At 39.5% G+C, this 22,389-nt stretch overlaps 1 protein-coding gene across 1 annotated transcript in view; it reads right to left on the minus strand.

Moving 5' to 3' along the window:
* Nucleotides 1-22,389, minus strand: part of TOGARAM2 (TOG array regulator of axonemal microtubules 2) — a 1,500,446-nt gene that overhangs the window by 906,246 nt on the left and 571,811 nt on the right. The window contains exon 5 of the mRNA XM_044059883.1: nucleotides 9,918-10,156. Within this exon, the coding sequence (XP_043915818.1) occupies nucleotides 9,918-10,156 (239 nt within the window). The remainder of the gene's footprint in view (nucleotides 1-9,917; nucleotides 10,157-22,389) is intronic.

Raw genomic sequence — 22,389 nt, forward strand, 5'->3', positions numbered from 1 at the left:
TGCATGCTTAAGAGCAGGAATCACATATCCAGTCCATCTATAAACTGTGCACTTAATTCTGCTACACCAGCTGTCTACATGGTTTCTTCAATGCGTTTTCCGTATCATCTTTATTGATATCTACTGAATTGTATTAACTAGCTTGAAACACTTCTTTGCTTTGAATCTGCATATCTACACATAGTATTCTAAGTGCAGTAGCCAGTAAAGCAAGATAGAATGTGGAAGTACTTGATTAAGTATGCACTCACTCCATTTCTTGATTACAGTTGATGTTTCCACTGCATAAAAGTAACCGATAATTTGTTGTTAAACACGTTGCATCATGCAGCAGTGTGCATCAGACAAAAGTTCTCACATGATTTTAACTATTTTTGTAAAGGTACAACCTCCACCAAAATACATTTGACATCAGAGTCACCTGCACGTAGTATCACTTAAATGGGAGGCTATAATATAATAAAAGTAGAAATTAATCTGACCTTTTTCATAGTAAAAACATAAAATTGTATATTAATTGCAACTACATTATAGTGGCATGTCTGAATTAACTATGTCTCTAAGTAGCAATAGTGGCCAGCCTAGTATTTACAGACAATCAGAAGAACAGTTTGCTACATAAATTTAAGGCTTTGTACGACTAATAAGCTTCATCCTGTAGTTTTGATTTTTCAGTCTTTACTTGCTTACTGAGCAAATAACTTATCCACAGAACCCAAATGAAAAATACTCATGGCTGGAATATCCTGCAGATCAGCAACTATCACATTCAATTAATGACGGTAAACAAATGTTTAGAAACCAGTTACTTGTTGTCTTTCGGCTTTTCCCGGTTAGGGGTCGCCGCAGCGGAACTCCGGTCCACTAATGATTGACAGTAGAGTTTGATGAACGCCGAGGTGCCAGCTTGACGTTCAACCTTCAAGGAAGGCACGCTCATTTACGCATGTCTTTTAAATGCCCACCCAACCGCGGGGAGGACATGCAGACTCCATACAGAAAGCATAGTTAGAAATCCTTGATTTTAGAAGGCCAGCCTTCTTTTCCCCCTTAAAAGCATCAACTGCTGATTATAAGGGAGTAGCAGAGGCTGCCAACTTTTTGATACAGAAATTAGGCTTCCTTCTGCACTGTCATTAACCTGGAATGACTGACAGCTTGGCTTTCCTTTGAACTTCTTGCATCTGCCTTATGTCCTCTTCCCTATATGACAACCAGACAACAAGCATGCAGCTCTCAAGGTGTGGTCTATATAGTGAAAAGATTGTTTTTGCTTCTGGAATCTAGCCCATGGAGGAAACACCCCAGTATTCTGTCTGCTGCTGTTATTTCCCTTCCACTGTGCATCTGGGGATCCATTCCAGGTATGATCAATACATCCAGATACATTTCCTGTTAAGTTCCACTCATTCTAGTTGATACTTCATACCAGAGTTGTTGCTTTGCACATGTTTGGCACTTAACCTCAACTGCCACTTTTTGACCCACTTGTTCAGCCTTTACAACTCCTTCATTAAACTTCCCCCAACCTTCTCTGTTGCATGTTTATATGATAAGAAAAGAGGTTGATCCTACCCCCCCCCCATATATGTCTGAAACAAACATGCTGAGAAATACCAGACTCAGGACAGAAGCCTGTGGTAGTCCAGTAGTCATTTTCTGAATTCTTGACATTGTCCATCTCATCAAAACCCTCTGTGTCTTACCATTCAGTCATGTAGCTTCCCAGTTCCTCAGACTTGGAACTACCCATAACCTTACTATTTTCTTGTTAGTCTCCTTTGTGGGGAAAAAGTCAAATGCCTTCCTCTTGTCCACTTAGATTATGTTTATCAACACTCCTTTTTTCAAAAGTTCCATAAGTTCCACTCCTCTTAGCTGACTCTCCACCATCTGTCCTACATCCCCTCATTCATGGTACCATCACTTTGCTTTCCTTTCAGAAGACAGAAAAAAGTATTCATTCAGTATCTCTGATTTTTCCCAGTCTTATGTGATCCTCCACACATCTTTGTCAGCCTGGACAATAATGCCTTCCCTTCCTTCTTTTTGAAATGTACCTAAAATGTCCTTGCTTCCCATCTAGATCCATTCTGCTAACTAACTTTCAGGTTTTGCATTTGCTGCCCTTACCATCGTTGTTGCTTTCTACTAGCCTCCTTGTACTGTGCCTCCTCCTCCTCCTCCTCTTCTGCCACCTGACTACCGCCTTCTTTCTACCTCTAGTAGGCCCTTTATTTTGCTAGTCATATCCTTAATTAAGTGTAACGGCCTTCTCCTGATTTTGTCTTTTTGCTTCTTCCTCACACTCTTGTCCATAGTCCTGAATACTCCATCTTTGATCCATTCTCATAGCTTCTTTACTCCCTCAGTTTGCTCCCTGTACAAAACTCATTCTTCTGTTAAAAAAAAAACATTATTTGTTCATCACACTTTAATTTACATTAATACAAAAGCAATCTCAGTAACATTTTCCAGTATTATCTTCATGAAAAATTCATACACGTTTCATCTTAACATTTTTTTAACTATATTCTCTGTCATGTCTTCATATTGTTTGTTTCCTGCCAACTCCTCTTACCTCACCCATTTTCTTGAGTATTATTTTATTTAAATTGTTCCCGCATATACTGTTTATTTTTATGGAGTTTGTTTCCTCCCACTTTTAACATTCCCACTTCCAATTCATTTATTTCCTTTTAAAAATTAGTTTAGTCTTTTATTTCTACTTTCTTGCAGTTGCATTTTGGCTGTCAGTAGTGTTAAATTTAATAGGGCATTAGTATGTCTTGGCATTTCCGATCTTATACTCCAATTCAAAAAAATAATTTCTTTATTTATTACAATTTGCTCCCCCAACTTTGTGTCAGAACATTCTGTAGGGAATGTTTAAAATTAGTCAATGATAAGTATTCTCTTTTGTCCCCAGTTTCTTTTATCTGTTTTTTTCACATCTAAATGGAAAAATATCACAAGTGGTTCAGGTGCATCTACCTCACAAGCAGGACCCCCTTGCACATCCAATATTTGAGCCACAGGATGAAGAGTTATAAAAACAAAAACAGGGATGCAAGGAGAACAGCTGACCCCAGTGTGAGGGTAGCCAACAGTCCGCACTACTTTGTTCCAAAATCACAGCAATCACTGAAACTTTGAGCAATTAGCAGGAGTTAACCGTGGTCCAAAATTTCAGAAGTAAAATATTATTTTTACAAAATAATAAAAATCGAGTAGTCTTAGTCACCAAAAAACTCAATTTTATTTAGTCTTGATAAGAGCTTTCATCCACAAACTGGATTCCATCAGATCATCTTTTGAAAAACCTACTTTAACCTGGAAAATGTATACTTATACAAAACAATAAGGTTGTAAAACAAGACTTGTTGTTTTTGTTTTTACTTTTTCGTTTCTCCAGTATGTATTTTCTACTGAGAAAAATTATCTAGCATCTACTTTGAGTGTAAAAATACCTATGCAATTACTTCTATATAAATATCCAAAATCGTCTAGTCTTTGTCCTTACTTAGGGGTCTTACAAATTTCTTCTCTTCATTTCTTTGCAATTTGCACTCTGTTCTCTATCCCCATTCTTTCCTAATCAGCTGGGAATGGTTTGTATAGGTATCATACAATTCCCAGTCTTTTGTAAGCTACTCAGATTGACTCTTGTAGTTATCATGCAGCGTTTTATATGCACTGCTAGGTATCCTTTTTTATTTGCATTTTCTATTCTTAGTTCCTATAACAACTGTACCAGGGCTGACCTTTTACTTAATACTGCCCTCTCCCTCTCTCTTTGCCTATGCTTTGCTATCATTCCCTGAAATGATAGGCAGTCTCTGACCTGCAGTTCAAACACTAGCTTAGCTGCATCCCACTCTATTATTTATATTACAGTTTATCTACTCTAAATGGCTTGGTTCCTTAGCTTTTTTCTTGCAGTTACTTCCAGCCATCTCCTGCCTGTTTCCTGTATACTTAATTGTAGATATTCCAGTTGATAAAATCTCTTTTCTCCACTCCCCCACTGGTTTAGTTTTTAAGATATTGTCTGGCGAGTTATAAATATAGCAGTTTTATGATTATTACTGCTCTCCTTAAGGGCTTGCATCAAAAATACTTGTCTCTCTTTATTACTTGTACTTCCCATTTATCATCATCTTTTCTACTTCGATATGTGTATGTGTGTGTGTGTGTGTGTGTGTGTGTGTGTGTGTGTGTGTGTGTGTGTGTATATATATATATATATATATATATATATATATATATATATATATATATATATATATATGTATATGCCTCAGTTGTGCAACTTTAAAACAGCCTTTCAAATCAGGTGCCCCTAAACCACCTTGTTCAGTAGGAAAAATCAGCTTATCTCACTTAACTCTGGCTCTCTTCCCCTCCTAGACAAATTCCTTCAACTCTTTTTTAATTATCATTCACAGTTTTTCTTCTGGCTAATAAAAAAATGCCTGACCTATACATACATACATACATACAAATGAACTAAAACCATTTTCACTGAGTGTATCTTGCTGCCCATGCCCACAATAATACATTTTCAGTTGATCTTCTGTCTGGTTTCCTCTCACATGTCTATAGCTAACATATACCTAAAAACTTTATATTGTCATGTGCCCATAAATATAGACACCATTGCATCTCATGTGTGGGTGCATAATCTATACCTTTATCCTTTGTTTTATTTTCCTTTATTTTATACCACAAAAATGTCTGGAACTGTCTCAAAATAGTCCACAACACCAGAATGCCCTGTTCTAGATTTGTCAGGTATAGGATAATATCATCTGCAAACAAGGCTAACTTTTCTTGGTTACCACATTAATTATATTCTTGGATCTGAGAGCTGATCTTTCATATATTCTCCTTATTACCTATTATTTTATTAGGCATTGGAAACATCACCATTGCTGAGCTTGTAAAGTCCCAGCAGACCCTGTGCTTTCTCTACATAAAGGCTCGTCAACAATAATGGTGTTTTTAAACTTCAATTCCCTCTGAAACGTCATTGTTCTATTTATATGTCTCTCAGTTTTGGTAGTGTTTTTAACATTCTCTTAGCTAATATAGATATAAACACTTTGTTATCATGATTTAGACTCCAGATTGGTCTATATGATGCAGTTTCTGTGGGATCCTTTCCCTCTTTCAGTAATACTGCCACAACTGCTATCTTCCAAGATGCAGATACTCTCCTCTCCTCCTTTCAAGACATTATTGAGCAATACCTTCCAAAATCTCTTCCCTCCTAACTTACAAATTTTTAGAAGAGTACCATCTAACCCTGGAGATTTCCCTGTTGACTGTTTCCTCATCACAATTTTTATTTTTTTCCTACTTATCTCAACTGTTAATTTTCAGCCTCCTGCTCCTCTTTTCTCAACTTTGGCATATCTAGAGCTTACATAAATACTTCCAGTAATGCATTATTCTGATCTATCCACTTATTTGTTTTATATAACTTTTTATAGAATTTCTGAAATTTCTCCATTATCTCCTCTGGGTCTCTAATTATTATTCTTGCATTGGGGTTCCTGTGTTTTGTTACTGTTCCTTCTACTTTCTGCTGCCTAACAGTGCTTACATCTTAGGTTTGCTAAAAAAGGTATTACTTGACAGTAACCTTTCTGAACTCATGCATGTTAGCCAAATATTCAGTTATTTTCCCCTTGCTAATATGCAATGTCCTTTCCTTTCCTTTCCTTTCCTTTCCTTTAATTTCCTTTCCTTTATTTTCCTTTCCATTCCTTTCCTTTATTTTCCTTTCCATTCCTTTCCTTTATTTTCCTTTTCTTTCCTGTTCTTTCCTTTCCTTTATTTTCCTTTCATTTCCTTTCCTGTCCTTTCCTTTATTTTCCTTTCCTTTCCTGTCCTGCCCTTTCCTTTCCTTTCATTTCCTTTCCTTCCTCTCATCTGCAACAATTTTTGCCAGCATTTTTAAATAATTTCAATTATATTTTTCCCATATTTCTTTCTTCCTGATAGCTACCATACTTTTAAAATCAGGTTTTATCTTATCTCTCACACTAGTTATCCCTTCTGAGGTTATTTCTAACTATAAAATATATAGAAATCTACCAAGTGAATGAAGGTTGGTATATACAACACTACGGACCACACCTTTTGGAACATGTTGGTTATATTAGGAATAAAGACATTACTAATGTATTATATAGACATGTAACAGCTTTTAATTACCATACTTTTAGTTTTTTAGTCTTGCAGGTTTTTACTTGTGATTTAAGAGGTGGAGATACTGTTAATAAGGCTGAAGTGGCTGAAATGAAATGGATTACCACCCTTCAGGCTCATAGGCTTCTTAGCCTGAATGGTGGTATACCTTTAAAACCTTTACCGAACGCACATAGATTGCCACATTGATTGGTTGATTGTTTTGTTTTACTTGATTTTATGGTGTATAATGATGTGCGATGCTGGTGCTATTTGTCTGAAGAAGTGCGTTGAGATAGCACGAAAGCGCTTACCCAATAAAGGTTTATATTTTTACAGCTGTGTTTGGTTGGTCTATTATTTATTCATTTGTGGTTATTTCTAACTCCCTGATAGCTTTTGAATTTTACCTGCTACCCATCCCTTTAATTCTTCTGATTTTAGTAAATATGCAGTGAAATGCTGTCTCCCTTTTATTTTGTTACCTTGTATTGTCATTTTAGTCCTTATAGGTGCATGGTCTGATATAGTTATTAGATAGGTCACGCAAATGAACATGCAACTGTGATCTTTATTTCATATCTTCTCTAGTCCAGTTATTATGTATTGGGGAAAAACATATAAATTCTGTCTGATTTTCCTGTTACTGAGGTAGCATTGTTTAGCAATCTTCCCTCTCTATGTATAGCTTCCTTTCTATCCTGCCCACACATTACCTCACTATTACAAACTAAATTTAAGTCACCACCCATAATATAATATACCCTGCTGAAAACATACTATTTCTCCCAAATTTTCTGTAAGCTCCAAAGCAGTGGTCTTAGGAGGACTATAGATACTTGCCAGAGAAATCTTCTTTTCCTATCAATAACTCATTACTACCACACATCTACTGTTATTGACTTTTTCCTTGTCTACCACTAGTAGAGCCCCTCAGCCTATCAATAGTATCACTTCCATTTTCTTTTATCCCTGAACGTTATACTGAATCCTCCCTGAAACTCCTTCTGTATCAAGTTCAGAGGTTCATTTCTGTCCAAATGAGTTTGTTCTAGCATTGCAATTTGCACCCTACAATTCTTGATGTAGTTTAGTACTCATTGCTTTTTATCTGCACCTGTAAGGTCATTTATATTCCATTTTAAATTGTCAAAATTGATAATGCAGTCATCATTCTATTAAGGAAATATGATAGTCATTTATAATACATGGTACTGTTTTGCATATCCTTGTCCATACATTGGATACATACTGGTGGTGGGCACCTACATCTTCTGTGTAGTCTTCTACCACATAATTGACCACCTCCCCCTGCACAGCAGAATTCTGTCTTCTAAAATTCCTTGTCATTGTCTTTGCATTTTTTTCTTATTTTTTACTCCTTCCTCCTAGACTAAACTATACAGTGCCAGGATCACCGTTGGTTAATTCTACCTGAACCTGGATGCCCATGATATCCTCTGCATTAGTTAGTATCCTTACCAGAATACTATCCTTTCTGGTACAGTCCTGCATGATTAGTCGAACCCTTCATAGCCCAATACCTTAGTCATCTGCTGTTCACTCTGTACCTTGGAGAATGAAATTCCCCTATTTAATCCTGGCATGTTCATATCCCACCTAAGTATTAGATTCTTTCTCCAACTTGTTTTCTTTATTTTTCCCTCTAGTTTCTTATCCTTCTTTTTGTTTTTGTTTTTTTTATCTGATGGACTAGCTAAATTCCTCATCCTTTACTTTAACAGCTGAGACATTTAACACACATTCTAAATCTGACTGTATCTTTACAACAACCCTATTTTGATGTTCTTCCTCCTCCTCTCTGATCGTAACATCTGATGGCTTCTCCACCCCATTTCTCCCTTCTCTGTCATTCCTGAGTAACTTATACCTAAGCACCTCTATGCATACCTCTCAACTGTCCAGATTTTCATAGAATGTCCAGATTTTTGTCTCATATTTTTGGTTTGCTCCTTATAACATTTATGTTTTTTTTGGCGGGGGGCAAATCAATGAGTACTGAAGTCACTACATAATGACATCCATTTGTGTTTCAGACTTCATATCCTCCAGAAAATGCATGTTAACACAAATCATGTTATTCTAGCAAATTTCTAACTTAATAAGAGCAATATTTAAAATCTGTCCCTATTTTTGGGCCTTTGCCCCCCCCCCTATTATTTTAGGCTTTTTCCAGATTTCATGTACTAAGAGGTCGAGAGGTATGCCTTTATGCCTCACACCCAATTGTTATTGACTTATGTTTCTGTGGTAGCAGCAGTCCCTTAGCCTCATGCATCACTACTCCCAGCTCCCACATCTTCTTACCCTGACTCCTTGCCCTGCAGAATAATCCTTTGTCAACTTTTCTTTCATTTCCTCTTCACATTTTTTTCAACCCCTTTGCCCCATATTTCTTTACTCCCTTATCTTTTTACCACCCATAATACTTAGCATTATTACCTTGCATATAGCTATAAATAACACTAATACTGAAGCTAGTAGCTTAAGACTAACTTGTTTTATTTTGCCCTTTCTGTTATGACCATCTAGCTCTCCCACCCCACCATACCACTAATACATCAATTTCCCCATCCCATTCTATATGGCACTGACAACCTACATCAGCCCTTGAGAGATCTTACTTTTTCAGTTTAGAATTCCATCTAGACATATCTTCTTATGTCAGGGATGGGGTGCAAAAGTGATGTTTTGGAAGACCATTGATTTATTCTCATATCTGCCAATTGTTCCCTATCTGGCCCTGAATGCAAAGTGTACAATGCTGAAAAGTAGGCACTGCTGTGATGTGGTCACTCTACTAACTGTGTTTTGCCACACAAGCATATGCATAAATTGTACCTATGAAAGTCTACTGACTAACCCACCACCAGAAGACACTTTTGCAACAGAAAATGTTAGCCCCTCCAAAAGATAGGACAGCTGATTTCCAGTTGCTCATTGCTTCTTCTCTTTGGTTGACCTGTTAGATACTAGACTTTCTACTTGAATTCTAAGCATCTCAGTCATGGGTAGACTATGTCCTCTGTACCGACGCAGACAGCTCAGGTCTAAAACCTCCCTTCACCTGTTATGTACTCTGCTGTATGGTAGTTAGCTGAGGGAATCAAATTACCTTCAAGTGACTGAAACTTTTCTTAAATATTTAAAAATATCTAAAAATCATGTAAATAAGCTTCTGTATAGATGTTTTTTCCCTGCAATTATAAATGTACATGTGCAACTTAAATGTGGAACTTTTCTCTTCGGGACTCCAGTGAAAATTGATTTTACCCAGTCGGACTTTTCCCGGTCAATAAAGACAACAAATATTAAAATAATTATACATCAATCCTAATAGTAAGCTGCTTTTTAAATACATGTGCATACACCTTATTTAAGATCAAGTTTTTATCTTAATGCACTATGCTATTCTTTACACAGCATTCGATAAGACTATTCAGTCACTTATTTACAACTTTTCTTTCACTTTGACTAGAATTGTTCACCTAATGTCTCCCTAGATCCAAAGAGACTTACCATATTGATAAAATAAAGTAAATCAGTATACATAATCAGTATACATGATGTTCTAGGTTTAATATGCATTTAATTAGTATTTTATTAGTATTTTACTAATTGGCTAATGTGTTGAAGATGTAGCCCATTTCTGTTCCTTTTCTGTACCTGTCGTAATCATAAGAATAGTTAATTAACTTTACCTCTTCAGAAACTTTGTTCGATGTTTCACCTCCTTCAGCAGTAATAACCTCCAGATCTTCTGCAGAGATCCCTAGAGTTTCCTGATCTCCTTTGTTCTCGATCCTTGCACTCGAATGTGGGCTTTCACTTCTTTTGATAGGTGGAACTAGCCTGGGGGTATTCAACAGTTTTTGTGAGGCAGATTTGGAAAGTGCAGGTTTCAGAGGAACCTGGCTTGAGTTGATGAGATCCACTGAACCTAATTGGAAGGGATAAAAGAAAGTTTTTTTTTTTTTTTTTTTTTTTTTTTTTAAATGAAAGAGTACAAGAACTTTGTAGAATGAAACTGGTCAGATCAATAATTTCCAATCTCTAGTTCAGCAACATTTATAAAATGATCAGTTACAGATGGATAAAAGGAATTTGAAATAAATCATAGCATAATTTAACCAGAAAACTACACAAATACAAAGCTTGTTTCAATGTGCCATAGCTGTATAACTTTATGAAGGTCACAGGTAAATACTAGGCTAGCTGCCCTTGTGGGCCATTTTATGCCTAGTCAATCCAACCACAAAATTCTCGCAAGTGCGACAAGGTTCTTGGCTAAATAAATCTAAATAAATCCACATAAATCCAAAACACATCAACTGTCAGCACTCAATCTTCTGCAAACTTTTCAATAAAAAATGCCATACAATAATCAAACATATTTATTAACTTCTTCAATAAGCATTTTTTCTCACCTCTAACAGCAAAACATATTATGCTATTTCTTTTTCAACTTAAAAATGCCACTCTGCAAACAAATAAATAATATTATATATACCTTTGCTGTGCTTAAATAGTTGACACACCTGACCAGTACCTTTACAAAATAGTAATCTGTTTGAGTGTCTGCTGTTATTCTTACTGAGTCACAGACTGCAACAACTTAATGTACTGTGTGAATAAGTCACCAGACATATAGGCATACAGACAGGCAGTTCAAAGTTATATCATCCCAGATGTACAGTATCACGGTAGAGAAACAAAAATGGGACAAAAAGCTTTATATGATTTTCATTGTTCTAAAAAAGGTAAAACATTTATTTTTAAAATAATGACTTTTTTCAAATAGCGATTCTGTATAACAGCAATGCAACATGGCAGGTTTGTGAGTAATGATATATGTATAACTATAGTTATGGGGCCCTAGTTTAGTCACTTGAGCTGCATCCTTGGGACCAAACAATATCCTTTACCATGGGTAAAATATGAATTATTCCCTCTTGGTTATGATGTATTGCTTAAACATGCAGTTCAACATTTCTATCACCTGCAGCTGCCTTGACCTTCCGAATATCTTAACGATCATTTGAAAGGGCTATTCTAGCAATAAGCTCATTACCTGGTGCATTTCTGAAGTTGTGATCAAGGGGATAAGACAACTAGATCACCAGTTATGCAAATTGTGTACCATATCGATGCATGAGAGTATAATAAAGCAAATGGGATACTAGACTCTAGGGAAAGATTTATTTTCTGAAACTGGGGTGTAAGGAATATGTGGATAGTATTATAATCTAGCAGTATGTCTCTGAAACTGAGCAGTGAGGACAGGGATGGCTTACAGTCACTAGAAAAGTAATGGAAGGAATAGAAAGTACAGTCATGGGAGAATACTTAGCATAACTGAAGATATCTGAGGAGGGTGACTGCTGTTCCTTAGCCAGGGTAATTAGCTACTGACAGATGTCAACCTTCTGGCCTGAATTCCGAAGCTTTCAGATGTCCACATCATGGAGCTGCTCTCCTTTCCCAGACTGAGACATTAGGGGTTGGGAGGGTGGCCTAATGGTTAAGGTGTTTGCCTTACAAACACAAGGTGCAGGGTTTGAGTCTCACAAGGGATAATTGGGCTAGGCTTAAAATGGCTCGCAAGAGCAGTTAGCTTAGTACTAACCTATGAACCTGATGCCTGGCTATAAAAGGAGAACAGCTGAAAACATCTTTATTTCTTTTTTGGATATTCATTAGCAGCGTGCCTATTTATGGCAGCCAGCACTATTGGCCATGATTGGCCCCTTCCCGATCATGTAAAATCCTTGGGGATCTAAGTGGTTCTTTCCTCCTGCAGCCACACTCTCTGAATAGAGCAAAAATCATTATCAGGGTCCCCAGAGTGGACTTCCTGTTGCAGATACAACAGCCTATTGACTTGTAGATTGTGCTGCATACTTTGCTGCCTCACACCTCTTGACCATTCAGGCAAAGACTGTAAGGTTCTCTGCAAAACAAAAAGGGGTAAGGAGGGTGGGGCCCACACTATAACAAACACCCATTTGAGCATTTGTAGTTAAAATGACTATATAGACACAACTCTAGTTTGCTCATCATAAGAGTCACTAGTGCTACAGTATGAGTCCTTGTCAATGAGAAGAATACTACAGTAGTAACAACCCCACTGGGAGGGAGAAGATCAGTAGTAACAACCCAACTGGGAGGGAGAAGATCATAATAAACCATGTAGGACAGCGGTGGGAAAACCTGCTCTGCTCCACACCTATAAGTCCCGTTGTGATGGTTGATAAAGCTGTATACCTTTGTCCATTTTGCTGCCTCACAGATGTATCTTCAATGAAGTGCTGCAGCCATCCTGTTAGAATGCACTCTGACAGACATCTGCTCAAGGAGTTTCTCATATGATTCATAACAAAAGGTGAAGTTGTTTGCCAGGCCATTTGGGTAATGATTACTGAAATAAATCCTGCCATGTTTGTCTGACATGCTTGAGAAAAATAACAGCTTAGAGTGATTGAAATGTTTAGCATTTGACATTTAATATTTGTGCTGGTTAAGGAAATTCAAAAGGTGCATAATCCTTTCCTCCTTGTTCTGACTGTTGGGATAGAAATCTGGAAGTTAAAGTTAAGGAACCACCTCCAGTGTAAAGAAAACGTTAGTTCTAAGGTTCACCATGTCTGTATAAAACACCACGTGTGACTCAGTGCACATCAAGAGTTAGTTCTAAGGTTCACCATGTCTGTATGAAACACCACATGGACTCAGTCCACATGGAGAGTTAGTTCTAAGGTTCACCATGTCTGTATAAAACACCATGTGTGACTCAGTGCACATCGAGAGTTAGTTCTAAGGTTCGCCGTGTCTGTATGAAACACCATGTGTGACTCAGTGCACATCGAGAGTTAGTTCTAAGGTTCGCTGTGTCTGTATGAAACACCATATGTGACTCAGTGCACATCGAGAGTTAGTTCTAAGGTTCACCGTGTCTGTATGAAACACCACGTGTGACTCAGTGCACATCAAGAGTTAGTTCTAAGGTTTACCGTGTCTGTATGAAACACTACATGTGAGTCAGTGCACATCAAGGCGTGCTGCTCACAGATTCCCCTAGCTTAAGTAATGGCCACCAAAAATGTGGGTTTCAGAACAGAAACTTACGTGACACTGAGGAGCTGGGCTTGGAGGTAAGGAACAGATTTAAGTTTTACACAACGTTTAAGTTCCCTAGGAGGAGGGACTGCTTTTCTAAGTGTAGGACCCTCCTAAGAATAACTTAATTATTGAATGCATTTATTACTGTGGGGCAGGTAGCAATGGGATATGGGTATACCTTAACTGAAATATACCACAGGCCTTTACTTAAAAGCACTGTCATGTATCTGAGGACATCTGACTTTGTGGGTCTAGCTGAGGTGACATCCCTTGATTTAAGTCAGAGGGAAATCCTCTTCCATTTACCTAGATATGATTTCCTGCTGCTGGGCCATCTTGCCTCCTGATGAATTTACAGCATGTCATGAGAGAAGCTGTCCTTGAAAGGGATGAGACTATGGTCATCCATGCTGCTAAGTTCAAACCTTATAGGGATGAATCAGTGACCCTCCTTTCTGATCTAGTAGGTCACATGTTTGAGTAAGCAGCATGGGCCCCGCTGGATATGTGGACTAGCAGGGAGCATAGTAGCTGCCTGGACCATACAGGGGTTACTAGAATAAGGTCATCTTATCTATTCTGGTCTTTTGAGACACCTTGGAGATTAGGAGAATTAGTGGGAATGCATGGAGAAAAGTCCATTTGCAGGAGGTGTAAAATGCATTTACTGACCCAGCTTCCCTGCATGGATCTCTGGAGCAAACTTCCTTTGGTGGTAATGTCTGTGTGAGATGAATAAGTTTATGTTAATCTCACCTCATCTTCTGGTTAGGTCTTGGAAGATAGCCTGATTCAGTGCCCACTCATGACTATTCTCATTTGAGCTGCTTAGCAGATTTGCTACAAATTTCAGATGTCAAGTGATGTAGGAATTTTGAAGATGAAGACCTAAGTGACTAAGTGAGAGTATGTTTCTGAGGATGCCATAGTGCTGTCCTGCTTATCTGTTACAAGTGGATCACCTTGTTTTTTTATGGCATTACAGTGGTGCTGTCTGTAATCACCTTTTCAGTTCCTGACTGCCAAGCTGTCTTGTGAATCCCTAAATATAGGATGATGGTAATCATTTCCTTTAGGTTGATATGGCTTTTGATCATACACGAAGTTCTACATGGGCTTTCCAATCTACTTTTCAGCCATCTGCAGGCAGTGCTTGCTTGCTTTGTGGAACTAAAAAGATCAGTTCTTCATTTAATAATACCTGTTGAGACCACCATTTGAATTCTGCATTGCTGGAGAGGATCAGGAGTAGAGTCTTGATCACTGGAAATCTACATTGTTCCCACAGGTTTTTCAAATACCAATGGATTTTACACACATGCATCTTGCTCAGGGGAACCATGAGGATAGAATATGGCATGCAGCCCACAACATTTAGGAACATTCATGCTGACATACCTTCTTCTAAAGAAATGACAGAGTTATAAAGCTTAACACTGTGGAAGGAAGAATTTGCACTGTTTTTGTCCTGTAGGGCTCCAAAGAAGCAAGAAGCTCAGTTTGGGTATATTTAGGGAAAATCCCAAGCGAAAGAAACAATGGATGGTGTATTGCATGTCTGCCTGATCAACATCCTGGACATTGTGTGGATGAAGCAGCCATCCAGATGTTGGTAGCTGTGGAATCCTTGAGTCCAGAGGTTGCCATATACTGAAGCAAATATTTAGTAAATGCTCTGGAAAGTGTGGAAAGACCAAAAGGTAAGCAAGTAAGCTTTAGATGCTAGTGCCCTGCTCAGACACTCAGGAATTATCTTTGCTCCTTGGGGACATGTAGGTGCAAGTGCATAGGCTTTAAAGTCTACAGACATTAGGACAGCTTGTGAACAAAGCAACAGGATGGTTAGCATCCAGAAGTTAGAAGATCTTACAAAACTGTTCAGCTTAGAGTAGGCTTACAAGGGCCATCTCTCTTCAGAATGAAGAAAATTCCTTTCTATGTTCTTGCAAAGGAATATTTTTGTGGCACTTACCTGAAAGAGTTGAGCCAAAATAGGCTATTCTAACTTCCCCTGCTTTAAGAGCTATGAGGGGGTGGGAGGTAGTCCCAGGAAAGGTGGGAAGGCATTGAATTATACCCTGTAACTTGATGTAATAATCACCCTTACCATTTTCCCAATTATTAAAAACCAAGTTTCTCTGAATTGGAAAAGACTTCTACTTAGACTGTGTACTGTGAGAGGGGAGAAGGCAAGTGACAGTAGGAGAAGGAAGAGGTAGGGAAAAGTGTTATTGTCCATTGGTACCTTCAAAGGATCTTCTTCCATTCCTCCTTGCTGTATGCCTTTGACTCAAGGGGATGTCGGATGAGGTAGGGTGAGAAAATATAACAACTGTTTAATAAACTCTACACTTTCACACTTTTTGTTCTAGTTTTTGAAAATTTCTTGTAAAGGGGACTGAAGAGAAAGCTGTTGTCCAGGGGGTGGTCAAGAACTGCCCTTTAAAATCTTGTAAAGCCTGATGTATGATCCCTTCATACCTCCTTATTACTATTACTGTAGTTTTGTCCCTACTAGAGGTATCAGTGGCATCATACCCCATTTGTGTGCAGACTTGCCCACCCTAGAAGCTGTGTGGGTAAATCTTGCTATCCTATGCTATCCTTCATAGCCTCATATTGTATCTTTGAAGACAACTGTCTACTTGAGGATGTCCGCTAGGTACTTTATAATTTGGGCTTGGCAGTTTATTGCACTGAAGGCTGTAGCTGCAAAAGCACTCACCATTTTGCTAAATCTATCTTGGAACCTGCTCTGCTACTCATTAGAGTGCATACTGAACTTGGGATAAGAGTAAATACCCTAGCAGCATCAATGCAAAGTACTACAGGATCTGCTGGGGAGATTTTGTGCAGGTACTTACAGGAGTTTTTAAGCCTGTAAAATCTTTTAGGAATGTTTGAAGCCTGGAGCTGTGAATCTGACTTCATAGAGGCTGATTCAAAAGTGCTCATGAAGGCCTGAAACACTGGAACTGCTACTGTGGATAAGGAATTATACTGTAGCAGTCACTCTTATGATGGGCACAGTACAGTTGCATACATAAGTACCATAAATGTGGATGTTGAGTAGGGTCACTGCTGTAGTATGGGTTGATATCTGATAGCTTCTTGCAATGTATCAGTGTGGTTTATCAGGCTAATTATTTAGTATTATGGTAGTACGGGGGGGGGGGGTAACATGGTGTTGTGAGCCTGCCATTCAGTATTATGGCAGTACAGAGGGTAACATGATGTTGTGAGCTTGCCATTAAGTATTATAGTAGTATGGCGGTGGGGGGTTATGCTGTGTATTGAACTTAGTCTTCAATACAGGGGGTACGGTGGTGCACTGTGTTTGCTCTTTTATATTATAGTTGCACCAGGCACCTGTAAAATTGAGCCAGGCTGCAGTATAAAATTTGACTGATTACAGGTACAGATGAAGTGCACCTAAAGAGTATTACTTATATGTTTTGACTGGGAATGTGTAGCTGAAACAACAAATCTCCAGTATAGATGGTTTATTCTTCCCAGTATCAATGGTGGAGATGGTTCTCTATAGTGCATATACCATCTCTGCCAATCACACGAGGGTTATCCCTTTCCATAATGGAACTTGGTGTATATTTGGAAAGTGGATGTACCATTTACAAGTGGTGAGATCACCTCAACACCATAACAGTACAAGGTGTGAAGTTTTCTTCGGATACCTAGAAGGAATCACCACACATACCACCTGGAACTGACAGCAATCTTCCAGACTTTGAAGGCTGCTTCAGGGGTCCCTCCTCCTGCAGTCTCCATGAGTCATGTGGCATGTAAATAAGCAATGGTCACAGGGTCATAATCCTCTAGAGGGAGTCAGTGCTCATCGGACAGTGAGCCATCAATAGGAGCATCACTACCTTAGCAGTTCACATTCCTGAGGAATGAATGAGCTTGATACATTCTCTGAGTTCCCCCTTCCGTATTTCACATGAGTCTGTGAATTTAGAGGCAATTTCTATTCTAAGTTCTCTGGAAGTGGGACACTCTAGAGACAGAGCTATTTGCCACCCAGGAGATTGCAGTCCTTTTCACCTTTTCCTCATTACATCCAGAAATGATTCTCACTCTGGACAGAACAGTACCAAACACTGCCCTAGTCAATCAGTCTACAGATGATCCTGTCCTGTCCAATGTCTGAGCCTGCTAGTTTAGTGGTGCTGAAATTCATTTTCTTGGAGTCTTTTACTCACTGGCATCCATCATAACTGGATAGAGGATCTTGAGTTTCAGCCCCTTGTGAGCAGTAGCCATATATCATGTTTCACAAAGACTGGGTTTCCTTTAGGGTGAATCCACCCTTCCTTCCTCCCAAAGATGGCTTCAGAGTTATCCTTAAAGCAGTCCTTTCATCCTCTGATTTTCTTTCTAAGGGGCAGAAACAAGTGGAGAAAGAAACTTTCACATTCTGGATTCCCACCATTAACTTAGATGATACCTGAAACAAGTGCACAAGTTTAGGAAAAAGAGCAGTTGCTCACAGTCATCTTTGTACCAGGGACAGAGAGTTTCACAGTTACAAATCAGACATTTTCCAGGATTAACAACTGCATCATTTTTGCCATCAGGTAGCTGACCACCTCATGGGCACGATCCACCCAGAGGATTCAACTCAGTTACCACGCCAGCCACCCAGGTGAGGTGGATCCCCCTCTGGGGGGTGGGGGACCACCCCCGGGTGTGCTGGCCGCCGTCGGGCACACTTCTTCCATGGCGGTGCACCGCAACCAGTTCCAGGTCAGCCAGGAAGGCCGCATGGAAGGTGGCTCTCCTCCCCGGAGGGGAGTGTTACAACCCACAGCATCAGCCCTCGCTGTACCCTGGGATCATGGGAGACAACCACCGTTGCACCCACCCCCACCCTCATGGTGGGGGCCAGGGGCTCCCGCTGGGACTGTCGACTGGGCCGGACTGTCCTCAGTGCGACCCGACCATGTCCCACTGTTGGGCTGGCTGGATCACCTCAGGTGCCTGGGGTCTGTGGCGATGGTGACCCACCCATCCCATCTTGAAAGATGGACCAAGGTGTGAGAGTCCGAGGGTGAGCAGGAGACCACACAGTGCAATGAAAGTGAGGGCCAACTCATGCCGGCTGAGGCAGGATCCCACCACCCTGTGCGGGGGGGGCACACTGCCAGCCAGTCTTACCTGTCCCATCAGGGAAGTGGTGTGTGAGCGCACCTGGTAGAACCTGAAAGATGGTGCACTATGCCTAGGTAGGGAGAAGCCAGAGGAAACTCTGGTGGAGTTCCGTAACAGTCCTGACATGCAAATCAGTTGTTCAACCTGGGTATAGGGACAAAAGACAAATTGAGCAGTCTAGTAGATGGTTCCCTCTGAAGTTTCCCTCAGGATAGCTGGTGCTCTGCAGATACAGTTTTATCTGGTAAAGCAAATTATTAGAGGTCTTGGGGCTGAAACAATCTCAACCTATTCTTGAAATTTAAATGGGTAAGAAGCCCAACTCACTGGCTTGGAGCTGGGTGTGGAATGTGACTGCCCAGTGGGCCACTTTTGGTAAGCAGAACTGGCACTGCAAGATGAACCAAATGCTGGGTTAAGGCGCCCGATGCTGACACTCCTCAGACCCCAGAAAAGGTGCTGGTTGATATAGACAGCAGGACAGTGGTCATGGAAGTCAAAATCCGCTAAGGAGTGTGTAACAGCTCACCTGCTGAGTCAACTAGCCCTAAATCTGGATGGCACTGGAGCGTTGGGCCCATACCTGGCCATCACAGGTGCTGGGAGCCAAGGAGGCTATGCCGTGATGAGTAGGAGGGCTGCCATCATGGCACTGAAGCCCAGGGCAAGGGCCCAGGTGGAGCCGCCCTGGTGCAGATCTTGATGGTAGTAACAAATATTCAAATGAGAGCTTTGAAGGCCGAAATGGAGAAGGGTTCCATGTCAACAGCAGTTGAACATGGCTCAGTCAGTCCTGAGAGATAGATGAGCACCATTCCAAAGGAACAGGTGATGGCCTTCATCACCCTCGGTCAGTCAAGAGGGAGTCAGGTTCAAATCCCTGAATCCAGAGAGAAGGAGATGGGTGCCTCGTGATGTCCAGTGCGGTGACACAAATGATCCCGGAGAAGTCATCGGGGGCCCCTGGGAGAGTTCTCTTTTCTTTGTAAAGGGCAGGGTGCTTTGGAATGGGTTCAACCCAGGCCTGAGCCCTGGAAAGCATTGTGGTTTCTGGCAGTGTCAGGTGAGCTCTCGCCGGCCCTTGAAAATCCAGTGGAGAGGGTGTAAGTCTCACGTCAGGCCGTACACATATCCACAGCAGGTATCCAAGGTGAACAGTCACTGGCATGTTAGAACAATGTAGGTAAGGGAAGTTGGCAAGTCAGATCTGTAACTTTGGGATAAGAATCGGCTCTAAGGGCTGGGTCGGTCGGGCCCAGGTTTGAAGCAGGGCTGGGCATGCACTGCAGCTGGATGAGCCATCACCCCCTCGTTGAGCTCCCCTATCCCAGGGGGGCTGAGGGGGACAGCGGCAGTGACTCTGGATGCACACCAGGCCCTTCCTGTGGATTGCCCTGGCTGTGGCGGGTGCTGACCCCAACCAGCATCCCACATCGTCTGGCAGCTAGCAGCTGACTTAGAACTGGTGTGGACCAGGGAACTCCGACTGTTTAATTAAAACAAAGCATCGCAAAGGCCCGAGATGGGTGTTAATGCAATGTGATTTCTGCCCAGCGCTCTGAATGTCAAAGTGAAGAAATTCAATGAAGCACAGGTAAACAGCAGGAGTAATTGCGACTCTCTTAAGGTAGCCAAATGCCTCATCATCTAATTAGTGATGCATATGAATGGATGAATGAGATTCCCACTGTCCCTACCTACTGTCCTGCTTAGGATCTAACATCCCATTAAAGTATCCTTCTATTGCCTAAAGTCCACTCCTACTTCTAATATTCTCAATTTCCCTACAAAATTTTACAAAGAAGCCCTAAGTCTTTTCTTAGTCCATATGTACTCTCTACATTCCTAATTTCTCTTCCTATCTTTACATCTACTAAATTTTCTTCCATTTCCTTTCATTGTTTTCCCACTGTATCTTTTTTACACCGCAGTCATTATCTCAGTTGCCTTATCCATCACTTCATCTTCCTCAGAACATTATATTCTTTCTCCTTAGCTTATAAAATTCTTTTAATTTCATTGTTCATAGGCTCATAGGAAGAGAGTAGTCATGTGGTCAAGTAGGCAATTGAGGAGCCTAGCCCGTCTTCCTAATTATCCTAAAACACTGTCTTGTTAAATGACTTGCTCAAGGCCATACAATAGGCAAATGAAGGCTGAAGGAATTAAATCCTGTACCATAAAAAGCAGCTGATTAACAGCTCATAGCCTTAATACTTTGTGCTAGCTGCACTGTCAGGTTTGTCTTCTTTCTTTCCTTTTTTCTGGGTTTGAAATGCCACCCACTTTCCATGATATACCTGTAACCCCCTGTTTTGTCTTGCGTGTGCTACTCCTCTTTTCCCTTCACCGCTCTCTATCTCTATGCCCCTTCTCCTTCCATTTTCCTCTTGTATTGCCATTTACCCTGTCTTTATTCATTTAGACCCAAGTGCCCTTGTTCTCTACCTCAAAGCTCCCAAGTGTACTCTTCCTGATCTAGGCAAAGGTCCTGCTATGCCCTATACTGCACTACTGCACACCATCTTGGCCCTTCTAGCTGTGCATAGTTTCAAGATTCTGCTTAGAATTCTTCTTTTTTTTCAAAACAAGTTTATTGTTTTAACATATAAGAGAAATATCATAACAATTGTATACAAATAATTAAAAATATGTATTATTATAATATTCAACAAAACAACTAAAGTATTTACAAAGACATCCACTACAATCAGATCAATTAATTAAACTAAAATACTGTGCTATTGAAATTAGAATTTTTTTTACAAATTTTGTAAATTATCCCATACAATAAAATGTGATGTTTTTCTAGTTGTTCTCATTCTAATTGTGCTTATTTCCATATGACACATTATATTCATAACATTTTTAAATTCATTGAACGAAGGAGGTGTATCTGAAATCCAATTTCTAGTTATTATTTTCCTAGCCACTGCTAGGATAGACCATAACAAGGGAAGCTTAATCTTTTTAACACATTGAGGTACAGGTGTGTTGAATAATATAAGAGACTTAGAAATAATGAAATTATCTGTCAAAAGAGCCTGCAAAAATTCATTAATTGACTTCCAGTATTCTTTCAACTTCATACAGTCATAAAACATATGAGCCCAGTCAGCATTAATTTCTACATTATATCTCTTACATAGATTATCTTTATTATTAATTTTATTCATCATCAAAGGTGTATAAAAAGATCTATGTAAAAATTTCCATGTATAAAGTCTCCAGACAATGGAAGATGTAGTTCTATAAGCAGATTCCAATATATATTGTTTATCTTGTTGAGTTGGTGGGTCCCCATTAATAGAGGTGAAATAATTCCAGTATGAATCTACATTGTAAAAGTTTCTTGTCTGATAATTTTATGTATATATGAAAGTTTACCTTTATCAGAAACTTTATGCTGTAAATTTATTATCAAGTAATCAATCAGTTTTGGAATAGATTCTTTAACTGTTATAGACATTAGATCTATTCTATCAATGAGATGTTGTCTAAAGATCTGAACCTCTAACCAGCAAGTTTCTCTTAGATCAAATTCTTGTTTTAAGAAATCTAGATTTTTAACTTTATTATCAGATATCAGCTGATACCAGTACTTTAGATTATTATCTATAGCTAAATGAGCTCCTTCAGAAGTAGATGACATAAGCATACCCTGAGTATAAATTATAGGAATACAATAAAATTCCATTCCCTATACTTAGGGTGCATGAATATAAAGTTACGATAACTAATAATAATATTTAATGGGTAACAGACCATATGTTTAGGTGTAATAGGTGAAGTACAAAATTCCTTTAGCAACCACAACATGGAGTTATTTATAATCATATTTTTATGTGTTAAGGAGATTTTCATGAAGTGCATACTAATTAGCTC

Source organism: Protopterus annectens, chromosome 1.part2 (assembly GCF_019279795.1).
Source record: "Protopterus annectens isolate FY-2018-M chromosome 1.part2, PAN1.0, whole genome shotgun sequence".
NCBI classification, from domain to species: domain Eukaryota; kingdom Metazoa; phylum Chordata; order Ceratodontiformes; family Protopteridae; genus Protopterus; species Protopterus annectens.